We start from the raw sequence: 21,751 nt of genomic DNA on the forward strand, positions 1-21,751 counted from the left end.
TATCTCGGATTTGTTTCCGGATACGAGTTTTACTGAAACCGGGCTATATTTATTGTTGTAAAAAAGGATATCAAGACTCCATGAATAGATAATTCATTTTTGTCGTTATCAGTGGAATGAAATATGAAATAGTTTTCTTAAATTCCTCCGGAACAAATCATTGCACATCTCGATCCCTATTTCGATCCGATTCAGAAAATCTGTTACAAAATGGCAAGTCAAAAAGGTAATTCTGCCCCTGGTCCTGGATCAAGAACAAAAAATAATTAAAACTTATCAGTTAATTTAAAATATTTTCTGTTTTACTAAATATTTATCAGCAAGCATGTTGTGTAAATTTTCTGAAGGCCAGAGGCTTACTTTGCTTTATTTATGTTTTTTTCAGGTTACATGTATTGTAAAAACATTTTTTTGTCATTCAAGAAATCATAGACCTGTTGTTTAAGAGATTTGCAGCTAACTGAAATTTCATATTGATATACGGCAGGGAACGAGATCTTGTACTTACTTGATCAGCATTAACAACTTAACTTCAAATGAACATAACTAAATAAGTGTTGTGAATATTGAAATAAAATCTTCAGTTTTCCATTCTACAATATTGTAGCTTTATGTTCATACCACATTTTTATTTCTACCAAAACAAACAAAAAAGAAGTATTGAAAACAAGTTACAACCCCCCCCCCCTATTTTTACGAAAATGAAGGTATTTCAAAAATTAATTTATTTTTTTTTCACATTAACCTATGACAACTTCTCTGACTTCAAAAGATAATCAAATCAAATCTTCAGTTTCCCATTCTTAAAGTCCTCTGTGTGTCGGCTATAGTTATTTCAGATCATTTAATCAAAAGTGAAAAAGGGAGTTTAATAAATAAGTGAAAAGATCAGGAAATGTTCACCGCGGTGTGATAATTTTATTGATGAAATGGCTAATTAACCAGTTTCTTATCTATTTTTACAGGTCTCTTGAGAAATAAATGCTATTTAAAATTTTAACAGTTTAGGAAGATACGGAAGACATTACATTGAAAGTTTTTGTTACATGTATGTTTTCAAAATGTGATGCATTTACATGTGGTTTATATCTTTAATTTACATGTACATGTACATTAAAAAAATCAACTGATATTATGATTTTGCATAGTATGAAGATACGAAAGTTGAAATCTTTGTATTTACACACTTGCTTCAATTCTCTACAAAACCTAGAAACGCACTGTAAGTTTGGAAATGCATGTATTTATTAGAAGTGATACATTGTAGCTATAAAGAGTGTTACCTTAATTTTGAGTACATTGTATAAAGGTTGCACCTGAAACAGATGAAACCACTATATTTCAAAGCAGTAAAATTTGCAATATGAATAGCACAACAGCTCATAATAAAACATAACCAAAAAAATAACAACAACAACAATACAACAACAAAGGAAAACAAAACAAAACAATATAATATTAAAACAAAACAATATGTGAAAGTAATTCAGAATGCACATTAATTACTATTTGTGTCTTGTATCTTGTATGCATGTTTTCAAGGTATATAGCCCCATGCAGGTCCGGGTGTTAAAAGAATAGGCCTGCAGCAGCGCTAAGCTTGTCGTAAAAGGCGACTAAATAGTGATCAGAAACCTAGCCGGGGGCTAGGCGCTCTGCCCACAGAGCAACTGGGATGTGTGCCCCAGGTGGTGGAATGGGGTACCCCTGGCGTGTTACATGCTGGGGTCGTCAGGCTATAATACGGAAAACCTGACCGCAAATCATAGTGGTGCACCGTGTTGGGAAAGATGCCATGTTTCTCGCACGTTAAAGAACCCTGCTGTGGTATTCGATAGAAGTAGGAACCTTTGCGCTCCGCCACAGGAGGCTAAATTGCCTGACCTTACCCATCCCCCCTTTTTCCAGTGGCAATCAAAATTTGTCGATCCTAGTATCCTTCTGTCCCATCCTTTTTTTCATTTCATGTTCATTTAATCATCCATTTCATGTTCATCGTCTGAATATAGCTGAAATCTTGCTGCTCGGACGTTAAACCCCAACAAATAAACAAACAAACAAACAAGGTATATATGTGTGTGAAATCATATCACATGCATGTACAGTGTTTTTATTTTAAACAAAGCCTTCCTCCCCTTCTCCATCAAAAGGAATGTCAGTGAGTATAAAAACAGTGTTAAGCATATTCATAGTTGCATAAATAACATCAGTTACAGTTAGCCTGTACTCATTAAAAGAAGCATAATTGCAAGGCCTGTATTAAAAAAAAATATAAAGAGGGAAGAAAATTAAAATGTCCCCTTGTGCTTTATTTACATGTACATGTACATGAGGAATATACTGTAAACGTATACATTTTCGTGGGGTACTAATTTTCGATATTTTCACGTTTGCCTCAAGAATATGAAAATTAGTACCCGCGAAAATATATTCAAATTACTGTCTTTTGACCGTTGTACTATGGTTTCCCCAATTTTGAATAGAACATGGTTTTGTGTTAAGGTCGTATCATTCAATGCAATCAAGTATGAATTTACACTACAATGTAAGTCTATTATAAAAACGTATAAGGTAAAAGCATGTGGGTAATAATTTCTAAATTCATAATCGTATTGACATAATGATTTGTATCAATGGCCACAGAGTACCTGTCACATCAAAGAATAGCAATCAATACTGTGCAAACTATTCACAAAAACAAAATGTAAGTGTCAAATATACACTTCAGGTAATCACCGATTAAAGATTACTGTTATATACACACGCTGTTAACTGTCAAAAAAAAGTTATTCCTTAAGCATACAATTAAAGTATCAAAAGTTAATCCCTAGAGTAAGCTATGGTTTGGGCAATAAAGTGAGTTCTTTTAAGTTTTAAATAAGAATACACTATTAGATTGAAATGGCCAGAAGAAACATGTGGACTTGTCATTATGTTTATGTCGTATTAACAGCCGCTATTAATTTATTTTAATTTATTGAAATATTAACGGTAAAAATAATTGATCAAAATTGGAATCACACACTGCCGAGATTATTGAAAAACTTTATTTTCTCAACCTTGAAAACTGCGAAAATTAATACCCACGAACATGTTGACTTTTCAGAAACCGCGAAAATAAATACGTTTACAGTAGTTAAGAGTGTCCAAAGTACACAAAACATCCAGGGATGGTGCAACAGGACCTATAAAGAATATCATTATGAGCACTACAATATTGGCATGTCTAAATTTTTGTAAGGATCAGGGAAAGTTGGAAAAATCAGAAACATGCATGTCAAAAAACCCACAAGTCTGACAATATAATTTCACTGAAGAATGCTTTCTCTGTTTGAAAAGACCATTCTCTGCATCTCTGGATTTGTTTAAAAAAAATTTCAATACAATGTTAGAAAAATTATTGTTTTCTCTGGTTCATTAAATTATGCTAGCTATAACGCTAATACATGTACCATTAAATTTATTTAAAAAATAGCACTTACATGTTTTGTTAGTATCATAGGTGGCCACAACGTACCGTGAAGCAAATTGTGAATTGCCCCAAAAAATACCGCAATTTCGGAACATACGGTAAATCATTTCCCCATTAGGTTTTTGACAGTTCTGCCCTTGAAATGTTAATTTTCAGTGCATTGCAATAATTTTATAACTCAATTTTCCAAATTGATATGAAAAATCAGGTCTTTTTTCTTGATTCTGATGGTGTAAATATATGTAGTTACAATATTAATTACAAAATGGGGGATGTTTTCATACCATGTCTCATACTTTGCCTGACTCTTACAAAGACTAACACTTGATTAATATTTAAAAAAAAAGTATAAGGTCCCCCTTTTGCTTAGTCCAAATGAGAAATGCAGATTAATTTTTTCTCAAGGACAAAAAACTCTCAGGGATGGTGCAACAGGAAAAAAATAAGATTCTATAAACAAAAATTTAGTAAGTTTTCAGTGACGAATTTCAAAATAAATATGTTAGTCTCTGAAAAAAATTGTGCTGGAAAATTGGTCTCTTGCCTGAAAATTATCATTTTTGGTGATTTTTTGTCATTTTTCACAGGATGTGGTGCTCACCAGGTGTAAGTCAGTGTCCAAAGTGCAATTTTTCCAAAGCTTGTTCCGTCTGATGGTCATTTAAGCCAAAAATTGTTTATTACAGTCATAAGTGGAAGGTCAGGGGTCCCCAGAGGGGTCACTCATGAGAAAAAAAATTGGGATTTTTTGCAATTTTGGGCTTCAGAATGGCCTAAAACCAGAAGGAGTTAGTATGTTGGGTTGACATCATGGGAGTGGTGAAAGACACCATTATTCTACAGAAACCAGGTGAAATGAAGCACTATGGATCCATTCTGCCGTTATTAGAGGCCGAGAATTGAGCCCTACCCCTAAAAAATCACAACTTTTTGTAGCCTTCTTAACTGATGACCTCGTTCGGCTGTCCGGTCCCCATTTTTGGGAGCTATATGTAATGATGTATTATGTACATGTACTTATAGCAATTGAAAGAAACACATACACTTGTAGATGTAGGACTGAAAAAAAAATTAGTTCAATGGGTCATGCATCCTGGTGAAGTAATTTTCTTTATACACAACTGCTCAGTTGCTTATGTCATGGGATTGAAAAAAAAATGGATATGGTGAAACGCAACAAATGCATCATCATATAACCTAAATTCAAAATAGTTCATACTTTCAGTAATCACCTAAAGGTCTTCATCAAGCGTCAACACACCTTGGCTCAAAGGCCCCAAGAACAAAAGTAATAATATCCATGGTAACAAACTGATGATAATTATAATAACACAAAGGCACATTAATGACGTAAAACTCCTTTTGATATAAGGTCAAAACAAACAAACGCACCATAAGAAGACATACAATTCTCTCCATGAAATACCTCAACATACATCATACAGACAAATTAAGATATCCACTTAAACAATGCTGGCAGTTACTGAAAGCTAGCCCAGAACATATGAAAGAATTACAATATCAGTAATGGAGTTCATTAAACATACCGATGTATAAAATTTTTTGGTTTTTTAATCTCTGAAAAAGAAAGAGTAATTAAGGGAACCAAGGTACTACTGGAAATCAAAAGAATGTAATCCAGTTGCTCATGAAAAGAATCTAAATTTTGTAATGCACAACCTTCCTATAGACCTCAATATGTAGTTAGAATTTATTTTTTATGTTTTATTTGTTTAATGATACAAAGTTCTACTTTAATTGGAGGTGTTTTTTTTTTTTTATTTCGGTTGCAGCGAGTGAAATGTTTCCAGTGAACATTACCGATTCAGATCTTCAAAAAAACCCAGAATTTGCAAAGCTGTTAAATCTTCTCTCACAACACCTAACTTCTGATGGGACATCATTTCAAATACAGAAAGATTTAGAACAGGTATTGAGTTTTACAGATAAACTTCTCTACAATTTATCTAAATGTTTAAGTTTCAAGAACAATATTTTCATGACTATTGGCAGACTAAAAGATTGTAAAGGAATATTAACTTTAAGAATTCATATCAGAGCTTGAAATTTCAATACATCTGTCAAAATCAGTCAAAATTTTATGGAGGAGATGGAATGTTTTTTTTTTTTTCAACATAAAGACATATTTTTTTAAAACTCCATTTTAGAATGTAAATTCAAAACAAAGACAAACCCTGATTTAAAATGCTGTTTAATTTTGAATAATAAGTTCAAAGATATTTCCTAGAGATGAAAAAGAGGAATACCAAAAATATCATAAAAATAAGAAACTGTCACTGGTTATTAACTTGTCCGCTCCCATTGATGTTAGTTCTCTTCATAAATATCAGAGATGAGGTAATACACTAATGTCAAAAATTCACAAAATTCACTTTTAGTCGTAATTCAGAAACACTAACAGACCACATAACCAGTCTTAGTTTGTCATTGGATTGTTTCAGTTTAGAAATAAATATATATATACATTGAATCACTTGTATATGACATTGGCACTAACAAAAGAGTTATCTTTCTTGAATTTGTAAATTTAACAGGTAATGAATGAAGGGCTTTCTCAAAAATATGGATCTGTATACAAAAAAGGACTATTGTTACATAAGATATGGAGTATTTAGACAAAAAAAAACATTGTTTTCTCAGTCGGTTTTTCTGCACCTTGTATCACCTCAACCATTTGTGGTATCTGAATTTGATATGGATTGGTACAAGATTATCTTTCCCTTGAACAGGCCCAAGAAGAACTAAAGCATGAGAAACACAGCTGGTTAATGCAAAAAACGTTGCACAGAGAAGTTGAAGAATTGTTGACAGATTATGACATTAAAAGTCAGGAGTGTTCACTGGCCTCAGAAGATAAAAAAGTAAAAAAAAATTTCATGCATGTACTTGTATGTTATCAAACTTCTGAACGTTTCCTTTCCCACAAGGTAGACATGTTCACTTGAATTTTAGTAAACTGATGGGCTATGGTGTCAAAAGGCAAAGGTTTTGACATTTAATTTTCGGGCACATATTTTCTTCGATGAAAACAATTACTGCTACACAGTCACTTAAATAACATTATAATTCAATTTTTAGAATAACTCTTTTGACTGTAATATTTTTGGAAAGCTCAGTATGTGCAGAGGTTCTAATTAGCAGTTGTCTAAGGTTCAGGAACTTCTGTTTCTGACATAGGACCTTTAAAATTTCATTTACCATGATCCGGTGTTCATTGACACTTAATTGAGAATTTTTAATACTCATGTGGACCATGTGACTCTTGAAAGTAAACCTATGTCAATCCACATACCAGTAGTGTATGATCACTGATAATGCTTTGATGGGTCTTTTTATGTTTTCTTATATGTCTAATACCCCTTTTTGCTTTCCAATGAATCATTTCAGAGTTATGGGACTTTAAATGCCAGAATGTTGTTATAGGAGTTTATTTAAACTGGAGTTCCTTTATTTTGATTTATGTTTATCAGTGGTGAATATTTTACATTTAGATTCTTGATAATGAAATTATTTTGGACAAATTCAGATGTTTTAGCCATAACCAAGTAGAAAATATAAATAAATACTTCCTTTGTAATTTGAAACTTTTAGTTTCAGACAGCATTGCAAGAATGTTTGACTTTAGCAGAGATTGGTGATTATTTAGACTGTAACCCAGAACCTGGCTCAGATTCAACATTATTTGGACTTACTAAGGAAGAAATTCATCGACAGAACCCATATAAAAAGGTTAAGAAGTCTTTAGTTGATATTTTGAAATGTGTTAAAACTAAAATTTGAATAAAAGAGGTTAAATGGTGAAAGCAGGTCTATTAGCCACTCAACTCTGTCCATCCATCTGTCATGCTTAGAGGGTACCTACTTAGTGTAATATGTAACTTGAAGACGTGCACCTCTTATTTTGGGCACATTTTTTTTTACTTGCTTAGTGTTTAAATACACATCGAAGTTACTTATGTGCTGACAAATAAAATATATGAGGGCAACACATGTCCAGACATGTATGGGTCTTGTTATAGCCCCACAAAGTTTGGGGTATATAGGACTGTTTATGTGTCTGTTCACCAGTCTTTATTTCTTATAAGTGCAACTTTTCCTGAGCCACTCAAAGGATTTTGATGAAATTCTATAGGAAGGTTGTGCATTATAATATTTAGATGTGCATAAATGCATAAACATATATAATTACTGTTTGAAGATCCTAAAGGGAGATATTTGACTTAAGTGTTCTTCATTTAACATCATTTGAAACAGGAGTATTCACTTTATGAGCTTGCTGGCAGCATTTCTAGTTGAATCTTTATCTTTGATTGAAGTGAACTTGTTTTGAGTATTCTATAAAAATCAGTAGCCTCTAACTTTAAGTATTGGAACAGTGACACAATCTGCCGCTGTGACTGAAATATTAATCTCCCCATGTTTTTGCAGAATCTGCCATTTTTGCAACAGAAACTTTTACCAGAAATAGAAGATAGACTGAGAAAAAAATGTGAAAGTCTTGTAACCTTTCATGACTCTGATAATAGGACAGGTAAAATTAACCATATTAAATCAACAGTTGTGTACAGCTAGTTTTTAGAGTGGAGTTGCACTGCTTTGTCTGTCCATCTGTTCACACGGTGATAATACCCATTGATTGACTGTCTACCACCTTGCTAACTTATTAATTGTGCTATTATGGATATGAAAATTTTTACCGGGTGTGAACACTACTTATTTAAAAGAACATATAGACAGTGAAGCAGAATTCACAAAAAAATAATTATATTATTGGAATTCCTATTTCCTATCTCTTAGGGAATGTGCAGATGTTAGGTGGTTATTTCTCTTAGAATTAATCAAAGTCCATGGGTACATCATTGCAATTTTTAACTTTATAGTTATTAGTCAAAGTTGAATTGGTTTATGACTTTTAGAACATAATTAGTGAAAGTGCATGCATTTCTTTTTCACCACTGACTACGATAGTTTACAGGCATTGACAACTTCTACAAAACTTCCTCCCAGTTAACAAGAGTTATAAAAATTTCTCACAGTTAGCAGGAGTTATTAGACTCTCTCCTAGTTGGTAGAAGTTATAAAACTTCCTTATTGTTGGCAGTTGTAAAACTTCATAATGGTTGGTAGGAGTGGTAAGACTTCATCCTAGTTGGCATGAGTTGTAACACTTCCTCCTAACTTACAAGAGTTATAAGACTTCCTCCTAGGTAGCAGGAGTTAAAGGATTCAAGATTGTAATTATTCACAATGCTATTTCCAAATGGGGGCAACCACTTTCACCAAAATCTGAAAATAGATCTGGGTGAAATTTCTCTAATTTAAAGCAATTTTGCGAAATTACACCACTATAGATTTTGAATTTTGAAATGAAAACCACCATGGCATGTGGCATTCTTGTCCCTAAATTAAGTCTCAAAAGAGGATACTTTCTCAAACATCAATTTTTCAGTAGGCACCCTTAGACTTGGGTACTCAAAATTACACATGTGGGCTGCTAGCTTCCAAAATCAATGTTTTTGATTCCTTATTTTTTGTACATTTTTTTTTCATGGAAATATCTTTTTTATTATCTACTAGTCGTAATGTTTCTGTATTTTCTCCTGGGCTTAAAGTGTAAGTTCATGATTTTTTCAAAATTTTAGTAAGCATAGAGCTTACTTTAGTTTTCAAGAGAAGCTTATTCATTTCAGCTAAAAATGCCTAGTTTTAGCCAAAAATGCATTTTAAAGATGCATTACTTCGATCTTTTGGGGTCATGTGACTTTAACATTTGAAAGCCAATATGTCTGATTGCCACAGTAACCTACTACGACCTTTAATTGCGACTGTCGTTTACTTGTTCTCTTCTAATATTTTCTACACTTACGAAAAGGAACAATTTTTTTTACAAAATTTAAGTTTCTTAGGGTTAATATATATGATGATTAAAACAAAAAAGAATCAATCAATTTTATATGAATTCTAAATTTTATGTGATTTAAATCCCTTTAAAAAATGAATGTTATGTCTCATTAATCTATTCATATCCATGAATTTTGAAATCAAACTATTTGCATATTTACCCAGTTTTTTCATATGTAATTTGTAACACAGTGTCTTGGTCTATCTGAACTTTAACTTTTATATGTAAGTGTTAATTAACCTGTTGATATTTGCACGACTTTTTGCTGTCTAAAAACTGGTCATATGACTTTTTCTGAATTTAATTTACTAATGGTAAACTGCCCAGGGCTGAGAAACTCCAATATACAATATGATTAACTGTGGTACAGTGCAGATATCACCAGGTAAATTAATTTCCTGATGACTCTGTCGATTAACAAACTGGACTTGTGGTCATACGTAGAAATGCCTGTTCCTTGACAAATTTTATTGTCATAAAAAGTTTTTATTATTACATTTTATCATAAATCTGCAATTTCAGGTTTTTTCAATATGAAATAGTGCACTAACTAAATGAGTTCAATTTTTACAAGCTTTTCTATATACGGACCACATTGTACCTACATTGTAAAACTTATTTATTGGTCTTTAGATATCAGTTCTTACAGTTTATGCTTGTGATGACTCAAGCATAAAATTGACTAGAACCTTGAGAATGAAAAATGTCAATTTCTCCACAATGGTTCGTTGTATAGTAAAATGAGTTTGCATGATTGCTATTGGTGTATAAATGAATCGATAGAACCCCACTTGTAAAAATTGTGAACTTACACTTCAGTGTTGGGATATAGATCTGGCTGAATATCGAGGAGGCATAACAGCAACCTATAAGACTTCCTCTTAGTTGGCAGGATTTATATGGCTTCCTGCTAGTTGGTAGGAGTTACGAGACATCCTCTATGATAGCAGGAATTATGAGACTTTCTCCTTATTATCAGGATTTATGAGACTTCTTCCTTATTGTCAGGATTTATGAGACTTCCTCCTAATTGGCAGGAGTTATAAGTTTTCATTAAAATTCAAATGAGTGTATATCCAGTGGGAAAAAAAGAGAATACAATTTTGAAATGTTGTTTTTATATGGCTGCAAAAAATTCTTTCACTTGTATAATGATATCACCCTGTTGTCATAGGGGTCCATTAAGTTTAGTTTATTTACAATAAATTTATGAAAACTTATCCAATCTTTTTGAAATTTTAAAAACTTGTTCCTAGTGACACGGTGGATGGCCTTATAGTTTTAGAGGGTTTTGCCCAACCCCTTCTGTTCCTTTTAAAATTCTGTTTTTATAATTTTTTTGCTGGGTAGGCTTATCTTTAACCATTTTGGAGTCAGAGGGGTTCAAAATTGAGCCACGCCCCAAACTTTTTTTGTTGTTAGTATGATTTCAAAAAAATTTTAAAGATTTTAATGGATTCCTTATGAAAACCCCTGCCTGCTTAATAATCAGATTTCATATAGCGTTTTTGGTTTTCCAGTTATAAAGGGTCACACCACAAAAATTCAACTTTTTTTAATACTTGGTTTGATTTCATACTTTTTTTAATGGATTTTTTTTTAAAATTCTTACCTGCATTTTTCATTCAGATTACAGATACATCTTACAGTTTTCGAGGGGTCAAAGGGGCCAAACCCCAAAAAATCTTATTTTTATACTAAAAGTCAAATTTCTAAAATTTTTATTTGAATTTTAAATTTTGTGCTATATTGTGTCCAAACCAGTTAGTGTAATCATTAACTGTAAGTCCCTATGCTTAAGTGCGTCAAAAACTAGTTTTGTGTCTACATTCGAACCAAATGATCAGGGTTTGACGTGCTGCAGTCCTATTATGCTGCGCTCAGCAAAGCTCTTTATTAAAACAAAAAGGATTAGATGAGTTTCTGAATTCAATACAAAAATGCATTTGTTGTATCAAGGTCCTGTTTAATGGGACTTCTCAATTTTTTCACTTTATCAGACAAGTGGGGATAAACTGATCCCTAGCACAATGATTAAAATAGTTGTGGTGTAAAAATTTATTATTTAAATGTTAAAAAGGTAAATTACCTTATTCTATTAAAGTCTTTGTTTCAATACCATCTATAGCAAACAAATAAATAAAATAGAATGACCTGTTAGAACTGAAGGTAAAAAACAAATTGAAATTTTGATATTCCACTAAATTTTTGTCATACATTAATATCCATGAATATAAACTGAATCATTATACAAGTTTAAATGAAATAAATGGAGATATTGTTCTTGATTTGACACCTACTTTTGTAGTTTAACTACTACAAGTACTAGGTGAAGGAAGATGAACATGTTTACAGCTGTCATAATTTACCAGGGCCCAATGTCAAGGTCCTATCATATTATTTATATTACGGTGTGAACATCCTGAAATTTTTCCCCAATAACTCTATGTTAAGTTGTAATTGAAAAATGTAAATTTTAACACTTTTTTGTTTAGAACTTTAATCTTTCAACAGAATGAATGGATTTTAATAAGTATCCTTAATACTATATCTTAATAGAAGAACAAAAATTCTTTATAGCCTTGTTATATTTTAGTTGGTTTCCATTATTATTGTTATAATCCGTCACTGGTAAAATATTGTGTGGTATTCATAATAATAACAATTTTTATATTAACTTATTAATCAGTTAGGTAAAATATGTTTGAAGGTGTCCTTTCAATGCTATTTAAAAGGACTAAATAAAACAAGAAATGAGCCCTGTGTGGAAAAGTGAAACAAAAAGGGAAAAAAAAAGGAAAAATAATAATGATGTAAAGTATCCTTAAATCACAGGAACTCAAGGACAGTATAGTATCTTTGATACATACCCTTTTTCCAACACAGTTGGTATAGTTTTGGTTTTTACCCTTTGGCCTTTAAAGACACTCTACCATGGAAACGCAAGTCACTTGATCGCAATTCTGTTTCCTGATTGACCAAATACTGATAACTTAGTTGCATTCGAAAAAACTGTATCGAAAATTAAAATTGCGTGCCATGTGTTATTTCCTGAATGAAATGTAGAAAATTATAAGTAAAAAGAACAAATTTTACTGCATTGATTATCTTTATTTTTAAAGATAGTACTTGTTCAGAAATATATCTAATATCAACGTAGATGTTGTATATAAAGGAAAAAAAATATATATATATATATATATAAAGGTTATATATCAAAGATGCTAAATTTATTTAGAAACGGGTAAGACATGTGGAGTAGAGGTGTTTATGGGCTGGAAAAATAGAAATAAAAATTTTTTTTTTGAAATAGTAAGTAAAACACTATATCCTGTCTTCGAGTACCTGTGCTATAGATAACTGAATTTGGGCCATGAATATTTTTTAACCCTAACTTTATAAAAAGATAAGATATTTTAGAGTTATGGTGGAATAGCTGGAAAAATTGTGAGAGTATCAGGAAGGAAATTTATGGCACCTTTTATATACCTGTCAGCCTCATATCTTCACCTTTGAGATCAATGATGAAGGAAAACTATTGACCAAACTATACAACAAACCTTTTCTTTCCTTTTTGTCAACTTTCCTTTCATCTGTGGCAACATCCCTTCTGCACTGCATATGGAGTTGTCATATCACAGCTCATATGTTATGCCAGAGCTTGCCTTAACTATGCAGACTTTTTGTCTTGCACCAGACTACTTACAATTAGGCTTCAGGAACTGGGTTATGTTGCTACAAGATTGAAGTCATCACTACAGAAGTTTTATGGTTATCATCATGAACTTATGGATCATTATGGTGTATCCGTCTGCACCATGAAAACTGATTTGTTCAATGTGTCATAGAGTTTTCGTTTCCTCTTTCTTCTACCCTGGACTTGAATTTTTATGAGCAATTTGGCAGATGTTTCTAGAAAAGCAGAGGACGCTTACCCTACCAGTGCACTTGGTCCATGCTCCCAGTTTTCGTTTGAGTTGCTCATTTACTTTTGTTACTTTGTATGCATAATTTTGGTTATTTAATGTTCTTTTTTGTGTTTTTCTTTGTCCCTGGATTACATTCTTTTGATTTCTGCAGAATCTTGGTTCCCTTGATTACTCTCACTTATAAATGGTGCATAGTTTTGTATTTGTTTAGAAGAAATCTTGAAGCAAAGATATTTACAGGCAGCATATGTGCACCTTGATCTTTACTTATATGATTGGTTAGAAAGATCTTATTTCTAACAATTTTCATATATTATGCTTCTTTAATAAATCTTCACAGCTATCATGTATATTTCACTTTATAATGTTAAAAAAAGTTACTAATGTTCTTTTGTTATCTGTATGCTATATTTTAGTGAAAAGTGCCTGTGAAGTAATCTTTGTACATAACAATAAACATATTTGAGTATCAATCATTCTACAAAAACATCGTTTTTACTTAAAAGTGTTATGGCTTACTAATAACCTTCTAATAATCTTTCCCACTTTGGTGAGGAGACATATTGTTTCTGTCTTGTCCATCTGTCTGTCTGTCTGTCTGTCCATCTCTCCATCTGTCAGTCATGCTACTCTTTCTTCTCAAACTACTGAACTTTTTTTTTTAATTTGCATGCCCTTTGAACTTAACAATTTGTTTTTATAAAGGTTTTAATATTTTGCCAAGTACATGAAAACCTCTGGACTACTTTTAACTAAACTTGGCAGGAATGATGTAAGGAAGAGCTTCTGCAAATAATCTACCTTTTGTTTCAGTGTAATCAAACAAGATAATCTAAGCTTTTGATTTGCTTATTTTCTAAGGAAACTCAGTTACCAAAGTGTTGAAACTTAATAGGTTTGTTTACCTCTGTTCTCTAAAAATGTGTGGCCTTGACAGCTCTTTTGTGGCTGTAAGGTGCACAAGGTTGGTGTTGAAATGTAATGGAGAAACACTTTTTAACATACATATCTACTAAGACTTAGTTAAGATAAAGCCAACTAAGTGGTAATGGTGTAAGTATGAACTTCTATAAATCATTTAATTTTGTTCTGCTTGAATTATCAAATACTATAGCCACCAAATTACCTGTGTTTCATGGTGGGCGATACATGTTCTTTAGTGCATCAAGTTTCTTCCTCCAGGTAAGTAAGCACAAAGGCAAAAATTAATACATTTACAAACAATACAATTTGCTTTGAAGGTGGCATTTAAATCCTGCATAAGCTAACATTCATTTCTTTGTGGGTAATTATTTCCCTTTTCTGTTAATAGATAGTGACAAATTAACACTTGCAAAAGCTTCCCAGTTACCTACAGTGATTGATACAGAGTGCCACCAGCTTAAGCAGTCTAAACTTAAGCTTGCAAAAGAAAAACAGAGAAAAGATGCACAGTTCTGGCAGTATTATCAGGTTAGTTGTCTGTTTATATACCAAAGTTTTCTTGTAAAGTGTGTAGATATTTTCCTTCATCCTTTTTGTGCTTAGGCTACTTTTTTTTGTTTTTCTGGATTCAAATGCAACTGTCCTTGTACATGAAATTGATTTTAACAATAGGTCAAGGTCATAAGAGTAATCAAGGGAACCAAGATTCAAATGTTTATCAAAAGAATATATTACAAGAATAAAGACTAGACAGGGAAATTTGTAAATGAGCAACCTAGACTCAACTAAAAACTAAAGGCTATGTTGTTGAATAGGCATTTATAGGACAGAAACAGAACTGACTTATTTATTTTCTTATATCACTTGTAATGAGTGCAGAAGGTATTGCTTTTCCAACATTGGGTGTTGGCATCAATGTTAGGTTTTAATCTTCACTTTCTGATTAGGTAAGTTTTAAGGTATTCACATATGCTAGGTCAATCATATTTGGTATGCAGTTGAGTCAACATCACTACATCACAATATTATATCCATTTAATGTATTCACAGTTTATTGACTGTGGAATTTTTGTTTAGATTTGAAAAAGAAGTTTTCTGATTAGGTCAGTAATAATGAAGGACTCGTGCTAGGTCAGTGGCATTTAATGCATAGTTGTATTAGCATTCCTACATTACATTTTCACATCTATTTTGCATATCCCCCCTGTAGTCACTTTCAAATTTTAATTAACACTGACCATTTACAACACGGGAGTCATATCTGTGATAATTGTTTATTTTTATTGTTATTTAAAAAGGAGATGTCAACTAAGATTCACATAAATGGTTATGTCTTTTGATAAAATACTGAATTAACAAAGTCTAAATTTCTGTTAGTTCTATAATTTACCTGTGATGGGCAAATTTATTTTGACTCCTGTGCTTTATTAGGAACAACCAACGTTTTTAATCCATCGACAACATTTTCTAATAAAAGGTCTTGGCAAAATATGTGGTATGGAAAGCTAATAAGTAATATGTTTTCTCTGTGATAGTAAGGGTTAATACAGCAGTCCATTGATTATTTCAATTCAAATTATTGTGTAAGGTTTTCCATAATGGCTGAGTTATTGGTCCGAGGCTAGCCATATTGGACTGAAGCATAACCCAAGTCCAGTATGACTAGCCAAAGACCAATAACTCAGCCATTATGGAAAACCTTACGCAATTATACCTTTATTGACTGACCAGTCCAATATGTCATATTGGCATTGGACAGGTAAAAGCTGTATTGGACAGCTAAATCCTGTATTGCCACACTTTAGTATTTTGTTTTGTATCGGCAGTTTGTATCATATTTAGGCTAATATTCGAATGTTAGTCAATAAATAATATTACAAGTAAAGCACAATTTCAAGAAAATATGAATACACGTAATGTACAATAGTTTTTGCACTATTTGTAGATAAAGAGTAATCAAGGGAACCAAGGTTATAGCGATAATCAAAAGAATGTAATCCAGGGACAAAGACCAGACATGGAAAACAGACATACACAACAAAGAACATAAAGTAACTAAAATCATACATACAAAGTAACAAAAGTAATTTAGCAACTCGGACTCCACTAAAAACTGGGAGCATGGACCAGGTGCACCGGTAGGGTAAGCGTCCTCTGCTTTTCTAGAAACGCCAGCAGAATTGCTCATAAAAAGTCAAGTCCGGGGTAGACAAACGAGGAAAGGAAAACTATGACCCATTGAATAAATCAGTTTTCATGGTGCTGATGGATACACCATAACGATCCACGAGTTCATAATGACGACCATAAAACTTCTGTAGTAATGACTTCAATCTTGTTGCAACATATCCCTGTACCAGAAGCCTATTTGTTAGAAAACAATTAGTTTTCATGAGATACATCTAAAATAAAATATATTGTAATCACTTTGAAAATTGAAAATATTCCAGTCAAAATTACTGAACATTTGTATCACATTATTGACAGTTAAGTCTTAGCTTTTTACATGTATATTTTAATGAGAAACATGCAGTGTAGTTTCATTTCAGTGCTTAGTCTGAAGGTATTTTATCAATCACAACTACTTGTTATGCTGCTTACTTGAAAACCGTATCTTTTATATGAAAAAGATAGTTTCTTATTAGTAGGGGATAAAATCCTCAATGTGCATGCCCCATAGTTTCCCATTCATCTGTCTGTCCATCTAGCCATCAAAAAGTTTGTGAACACAAAGTCTAATCTATACAAAATAGTCAAATGAAATTTTTTACATGTATGAATGCCTATGTGAAGATGTGCATACTAAATTTGAAGGAAATGGATTTGTAACTATTTTCATTTTTATGGAAAATGAGTGATTTAAGGTGCAATAAAATCTTAATAAATGTATATAATATAGCAGAAACACTTCTTTTTTACTGTCCTAAATATGTGTACATTTTAATTTTTGGTAGATGGTGGAACACAACAAATGCACTATCATGTACCCTATATGAAAATAGTAAATACTAACAGAGATCACCAAAAAGTCTTTGTTAAGTGTAAACACACCTTTAAGTAAGCTCTGAAAGGGCCACACAACAAAAGTAATAAAATCCATGGTATCAGAACAATGACTTTTCTTGAAAATAAAATAAAAAGTCAAATAACGACACAAAAACTCATTCAATCTTATTTGTTTTATGATTTGATTTAAAAATGACTAAAGCAAAATTGATAAATGACATAATACTTGTCAAAACTTTTTAATCTAATTTTGGTGAAAAGCCATGTGGGCTATTGCCATTACTTGGCATAAGTCGTCGTTGTCATTAACAATTTTTCGAAAGTTTTCTCCTCTGACACTACTTAGCCAATTGGAAACAGATTTTGTGTCCTGCCTAGAACTGATGTGGGGACTTTTGATGGATCTAAAACTGGCCGTCATTACTAAAAATAGAACATAGAGGTCAGACCATAGTTTTTTCCATATATCTCCAAAACCTTTAGGTTTAGCCAAATTCTGACATGGGATTAAAGTGTACAGCTTGATGAGATCCATCCGTGGTCCAATTTTTGTTTTCATCTGTCATGCCAAATTGGAGTTTTAGTCCTTCTTCGATGGTCTATGAAATTTTTAATGTTTTTTCTTTAAAAAATCTCCTTCTCTGACACTACTTGACTAATTGGAACCAAACTTAATATGAATGTTTCTGGTGGTATCTTGCATAGAACTTAAATGGGGATTTCTGATCAGTCGAAAAACATGGCCGCCTTTATTAAAAATAGAACATACTGTTAAACAGTAGGTTTCGCATATATCTCCAAAACTGTTAGTTTAAGCCGAATTCTGATGTGGATAAAAGTGTTCAGCTTGATGAGATCTATCTGGGTTTAAAGTTATGTTTTAATCTGTTAAGCCATGTTTGAGTTTTTGCTCTTTTTCATTCAAAGTTTTTTGGCAATTTTTGATGTTTTTTCTTTCAACAATCTTCTCCTTTGACACTACCAGACCAATTGCAACTAAATTTGGTATGAATGTTCCTTTTGGTATCCTGCATAGAACTGTTGTAGGGATTTTTGATCCATAGAAAAACATGGCCACTATTACTAAAAATGCAATAAAGGAGTCAATCAGAAGTTTTTCTCGTGTATCTCCAAACCATTTGGTTTAGCCAAATTCTTTCAACTGCTGAAATGATCCTTATCTTAAGACGTAATAATGTCTTCAGGGATCAAAGTTGTTAGACGATTCATTGTAAGAGTTATTGCCCTTGAAAGGGGAAAAATGACAGGTTTTTTTTTTACAGTTTTCAACCAATTTCTTTAAAACTACGATAGATAGAAAGAAACTTTCAATTGCTGAAGCGATCCATATGATAAGTCTATCAAAGTCTCTTGAGTCAAAATTGTTGTACAAATTCTTGTGAAATTTATTGCCCTTGAAAGACAAAAAATAAACTAGGTGAGTGATTCAGGCGCCTGGGAGCCTCTTGTTTACCTTCTACTTTGTATATTTTGTCTTTTCTTTCCATTGAATGAATACATTGTAGATTTGACATTTTCAGACATTGATAGACTCACTATCACTACTTGAAGAGATCATACTTAAATACAGACTGCAGAATCAGACAGATCATGACCGAGTTACTACTGAATGGCTGATCTCTAAATGTGATGGCCTGTGTTTGAAAATCAGGTACGATTCATATATTGTAGAAATGACATGATATAATAAGAGAGACATATCATCACAGTGTTGGTACAGAATAACATATCTTGTTTTTGTTTTTTTCCAACACAGTCAGTATTGAGTTTACTTTGACATCACGTCACCTGTGATGCTAAACCATGGCAACGTAACCTTACAACCTCACATTTCACTAGACAAAAGTGATAGCAACCTTGAAATTTGAGGCTCCATTGGTGGCATCAGTGTCCCAAATATTTTCAATTAGTTTTATATATTGAATAATCTTTTATAAATTGGAAATAGTTTACTTTTTGAACCATTAAAATGTTTGAAATATAAATCACAGCACATTCCACAGTGGACAAAATAAAATCTAAACAAAACGAGAAAATGCATCGGCTATCTTTTTTAAAAATAGTACTTGTTTTAATTTTAGTGAACCTTCAGTGAGATTGTGGTCTGTGCTTTGTAGGATATTAACTTGTTAAATATAATTGATCATATTAATTATTTATTGATTTTTTTTTCAACATCTACAGGCTTCATGTAAACAGTTATATAGAGTAAAACAAAATCCTCATTTCTTTTGTCATTATAGCAATATTTCCGGTAAAGTCATATAAGAATTGTTATCTCTGTCCATGTGTCTTATAACTCATTTTTTCTCAAAATTTTCAGCTGTTTCTAATGCAGGACTTAATTCCAGTAAATCTGTGTACATGTTGAGTGTCAATCTTAATTTTTGAAATGTAAATGAAATTAGTGATTTTCTATTTTTAGATTAACAGAATTACAGATATTATGTGAAACTTACACAGTAGAGACAACAAAAGCTCTTAGTCAAGTCAAGTAAGTTCAATGTCAACATAAACATTAATTTAGCAAAAAATGGACAACAGTTTTCATAACATAAAATTATTGATGTGTGAAATGAAAAGCTAATATCAGATCACTCCTAGAAATTTATTCTACTAGAAGATGAAAAAAGAGATTTTTTTCCTAAAACTATTTCTACATTTCCAATATTTTCAGGTCCTATTTGAAGTCAGAATATTCTGAGATAGATTCAGAATACAACAATGTGTCTCAAGCATTAAATGCATATGAATCTGTTGGGATGGGATTTGATGCTTTAGTGAATGAGTATAGCCAACTTAAAAATGAAGTAGAAAATAAACAATGGGCACTTAAAGAATTTCAACAAAGTGTAGAGAGTAAAGAAAGGTGATGTTCAATAAAGTATTTAGAATTATTGTCTTGTATTCTTACCTGTCAGACAAGATGGGCTTCACATTGCCCCCACGAAGCTGAAAAGTTCATATGCCAACTCTTCTTTGAGATGTGTTAATATTCCAGTGACCTTGTCCATCCATCTGTATGTCTGTTCACAATTTCATTGCAGTTTTTTTCAGCTTCTACTGGACCAACTTGATTTATTTTTTGTATTTGACATAGTGACTTGTACCATGTGTAACTTAGAATTTATCATGTTTGCTGATTATAAGTGTAAATGCATGGAACCTGTTATCACTTTGCTTGCCTATTAAAGTATTATCATATACCTCTATTTATTGGTCCATATGTCACTGAAAAATGTTTTAGGGATTCAGATTTATTTTATGTTTTTTTGTTTGGTAGATTCTGGCTTATATATTATATTTTTCATATTATACACGCATTCAAAGTGTGGGTGGTATATTTGACTCACCTATTTCATCCATCCGAATTTTGCTGCAGTTATCTCAGCTCTCAATGGATGAATTGTTTTTTCATTATATAGAATAACAGAGAAAGTTTTCATCACATCTCAGATCCAAATGGATGGATTGATTACAAGTTTGGTGTATGGCTTTATATAGATGGGGCATATGTTGTAAGTGATTTTGGTTCCAATCAAATATCAATTTCTGTACATGTAGGGTTATTATACATAACAAGACAACATGTGCAACCGTATGTTTTTATTACAACCCTAATTTAAAGATGTGTAGATACACTTGTTCGTCTGTCCGTCTGTCACACTTTTTTACAAGAGTTTTCTGTGCAACTACTTCTCACAGCCTGTTGATGTTTTAACACAAGCTTTATATAGGTTTGCCATATCACTAGACTTGATTTTAGGTTTTGGCAACAAAACTTCCTGTTTTGTATTATGCTAAAATTTGGATGTGGAGTTTCACTTGTGGGCATTCATCACACAGACTTCTTGTTTGGTTCAGAGTATACAAAATGAAAAAAAATTAGTGTATTTGTCTCCAGCACAGCTGTTAAATATGTTCTGCACATTTTTCTTCTTTTTTTTTTCTATTTTTGGTAGAAGATTTTGTTGTAAGATGCTAACATGAATTGAAATTGTGCAAACAAACTTGAACATCCTAATTAAAGCAAGATTGAAAGAGAAAATAATAAGATAATATAAAGTTTTGGTATTCGAGTGTCTGGATGAAAGTCTGATTAAACAATTATTTTTCCCATGTTGATGGAATAATCATATTATTCATTATTAATTAATGCTTGTTATCAATAAATGTAATGTAGGAAACATTAAAGTATTGCACTAAAGAGCATATGACAAAAAAAAACCAAAGTTTTCATGCAATTACAAAAAATTACATTTTTTTCTTTAGTATCATTATCAATCACATCCTAGACACATTCTCTCCATGCAGTGCTTCATTATAAACAGGACAAGTCTTTTACAAGGTCTATCCAGTTTTTTGTGCAATATAGACACTGCTACTTAATACTAGATCAGATTTGTTCATTTTTTTTGTTTTAATGTACCAGTAACAAACCTACATATAACTTCTTGCATTACACTATATTGTGCT

The 21,751-nt window shown here is 32.0% G+C and overlaps 1 protein-coding gene across 4 annotated transcripts; it reads left to right on the plus strand.

The window, feature by feature from the left end:
- Positions 1–42: 42 nt before the first annotated feature.
- On the plus strand, positions 43–20,481 carry LOC148617444 (HAUS augmin-like complex subunit 4). 4 transcript variants are annotated; one of them, XM_088585052.1, is made up of 10 exons: positions 44–226; positions 966–1,048; positions 5,266–5,402; positions 6,223–6,354; positions 7,085–7,222; positions 7,922–8,024; positions 14,637–14,776; positions 18,796–18,926; positions 19,701–19,769; positions 19,953–20,481. In XM_088585052.1, the coding sequence occupies exons 3-10, from the start codon at positions 5,274–5,276 to the stop codon at positions 20,146–20,148; spliced, it is 1,038 nt and encodes a 345-aa protein (XP_088441178.1). In that variant the 5' UTR covers positions 44–226; positions 966–1,048; positions 5,266–5,273; the 3' UTR covers positions 20,149–20,481. The 4 variants fall into 4 exon arrangements, with proteins under 4 accessions (XP_088441177.1, XP_088441178.1, XP_088441179.1 ...); XM_088585051.1 differs by lacking the exon at positions 966–1,048 and having other exon boundaries at positions 43–226; XM_088585053.1 differs by lacking the exon at positions 44–226 and having other exon boundaries at positions 303–1,048.
- The last annotated feature ends 1,270 nt before the right edge of the window (positions 20,482–21,751 follow it).

This window comes from Perna viridis, chromosome 5 (assembly GCF_037379345.1).
Source record: "Perna viridis isolate PV_CMFRI_1.1 ecotype Kerala chromosome 5, ASM3737934v1, whole genome shotgun sequence".
NCBI lineage: Eukaryota > Metazoa > Mollusca > Bivalvia > Mytilida > Mytilidae > Perna > Perna viridis.

Bases quoted from the DNA above. Each gene is read 5' to 3' on its own strand.
- LOC148617444 (XM_088585051.1), top strand. The intron at 5,403-6,222 runs GTATTGAGTTTT...TCCCTTGAACAG, and splicing joins TACAGAAAGATTTAGAACAG to GCCCAAGAAGAACTAAAGCA. The intron at 8,025-14,636 runs GTAAAATTAACC...TTCTGTTAATAG, and splicing joins TGACTCTGATAATAGGACAG to ATAGTGACAAATTAACACTT.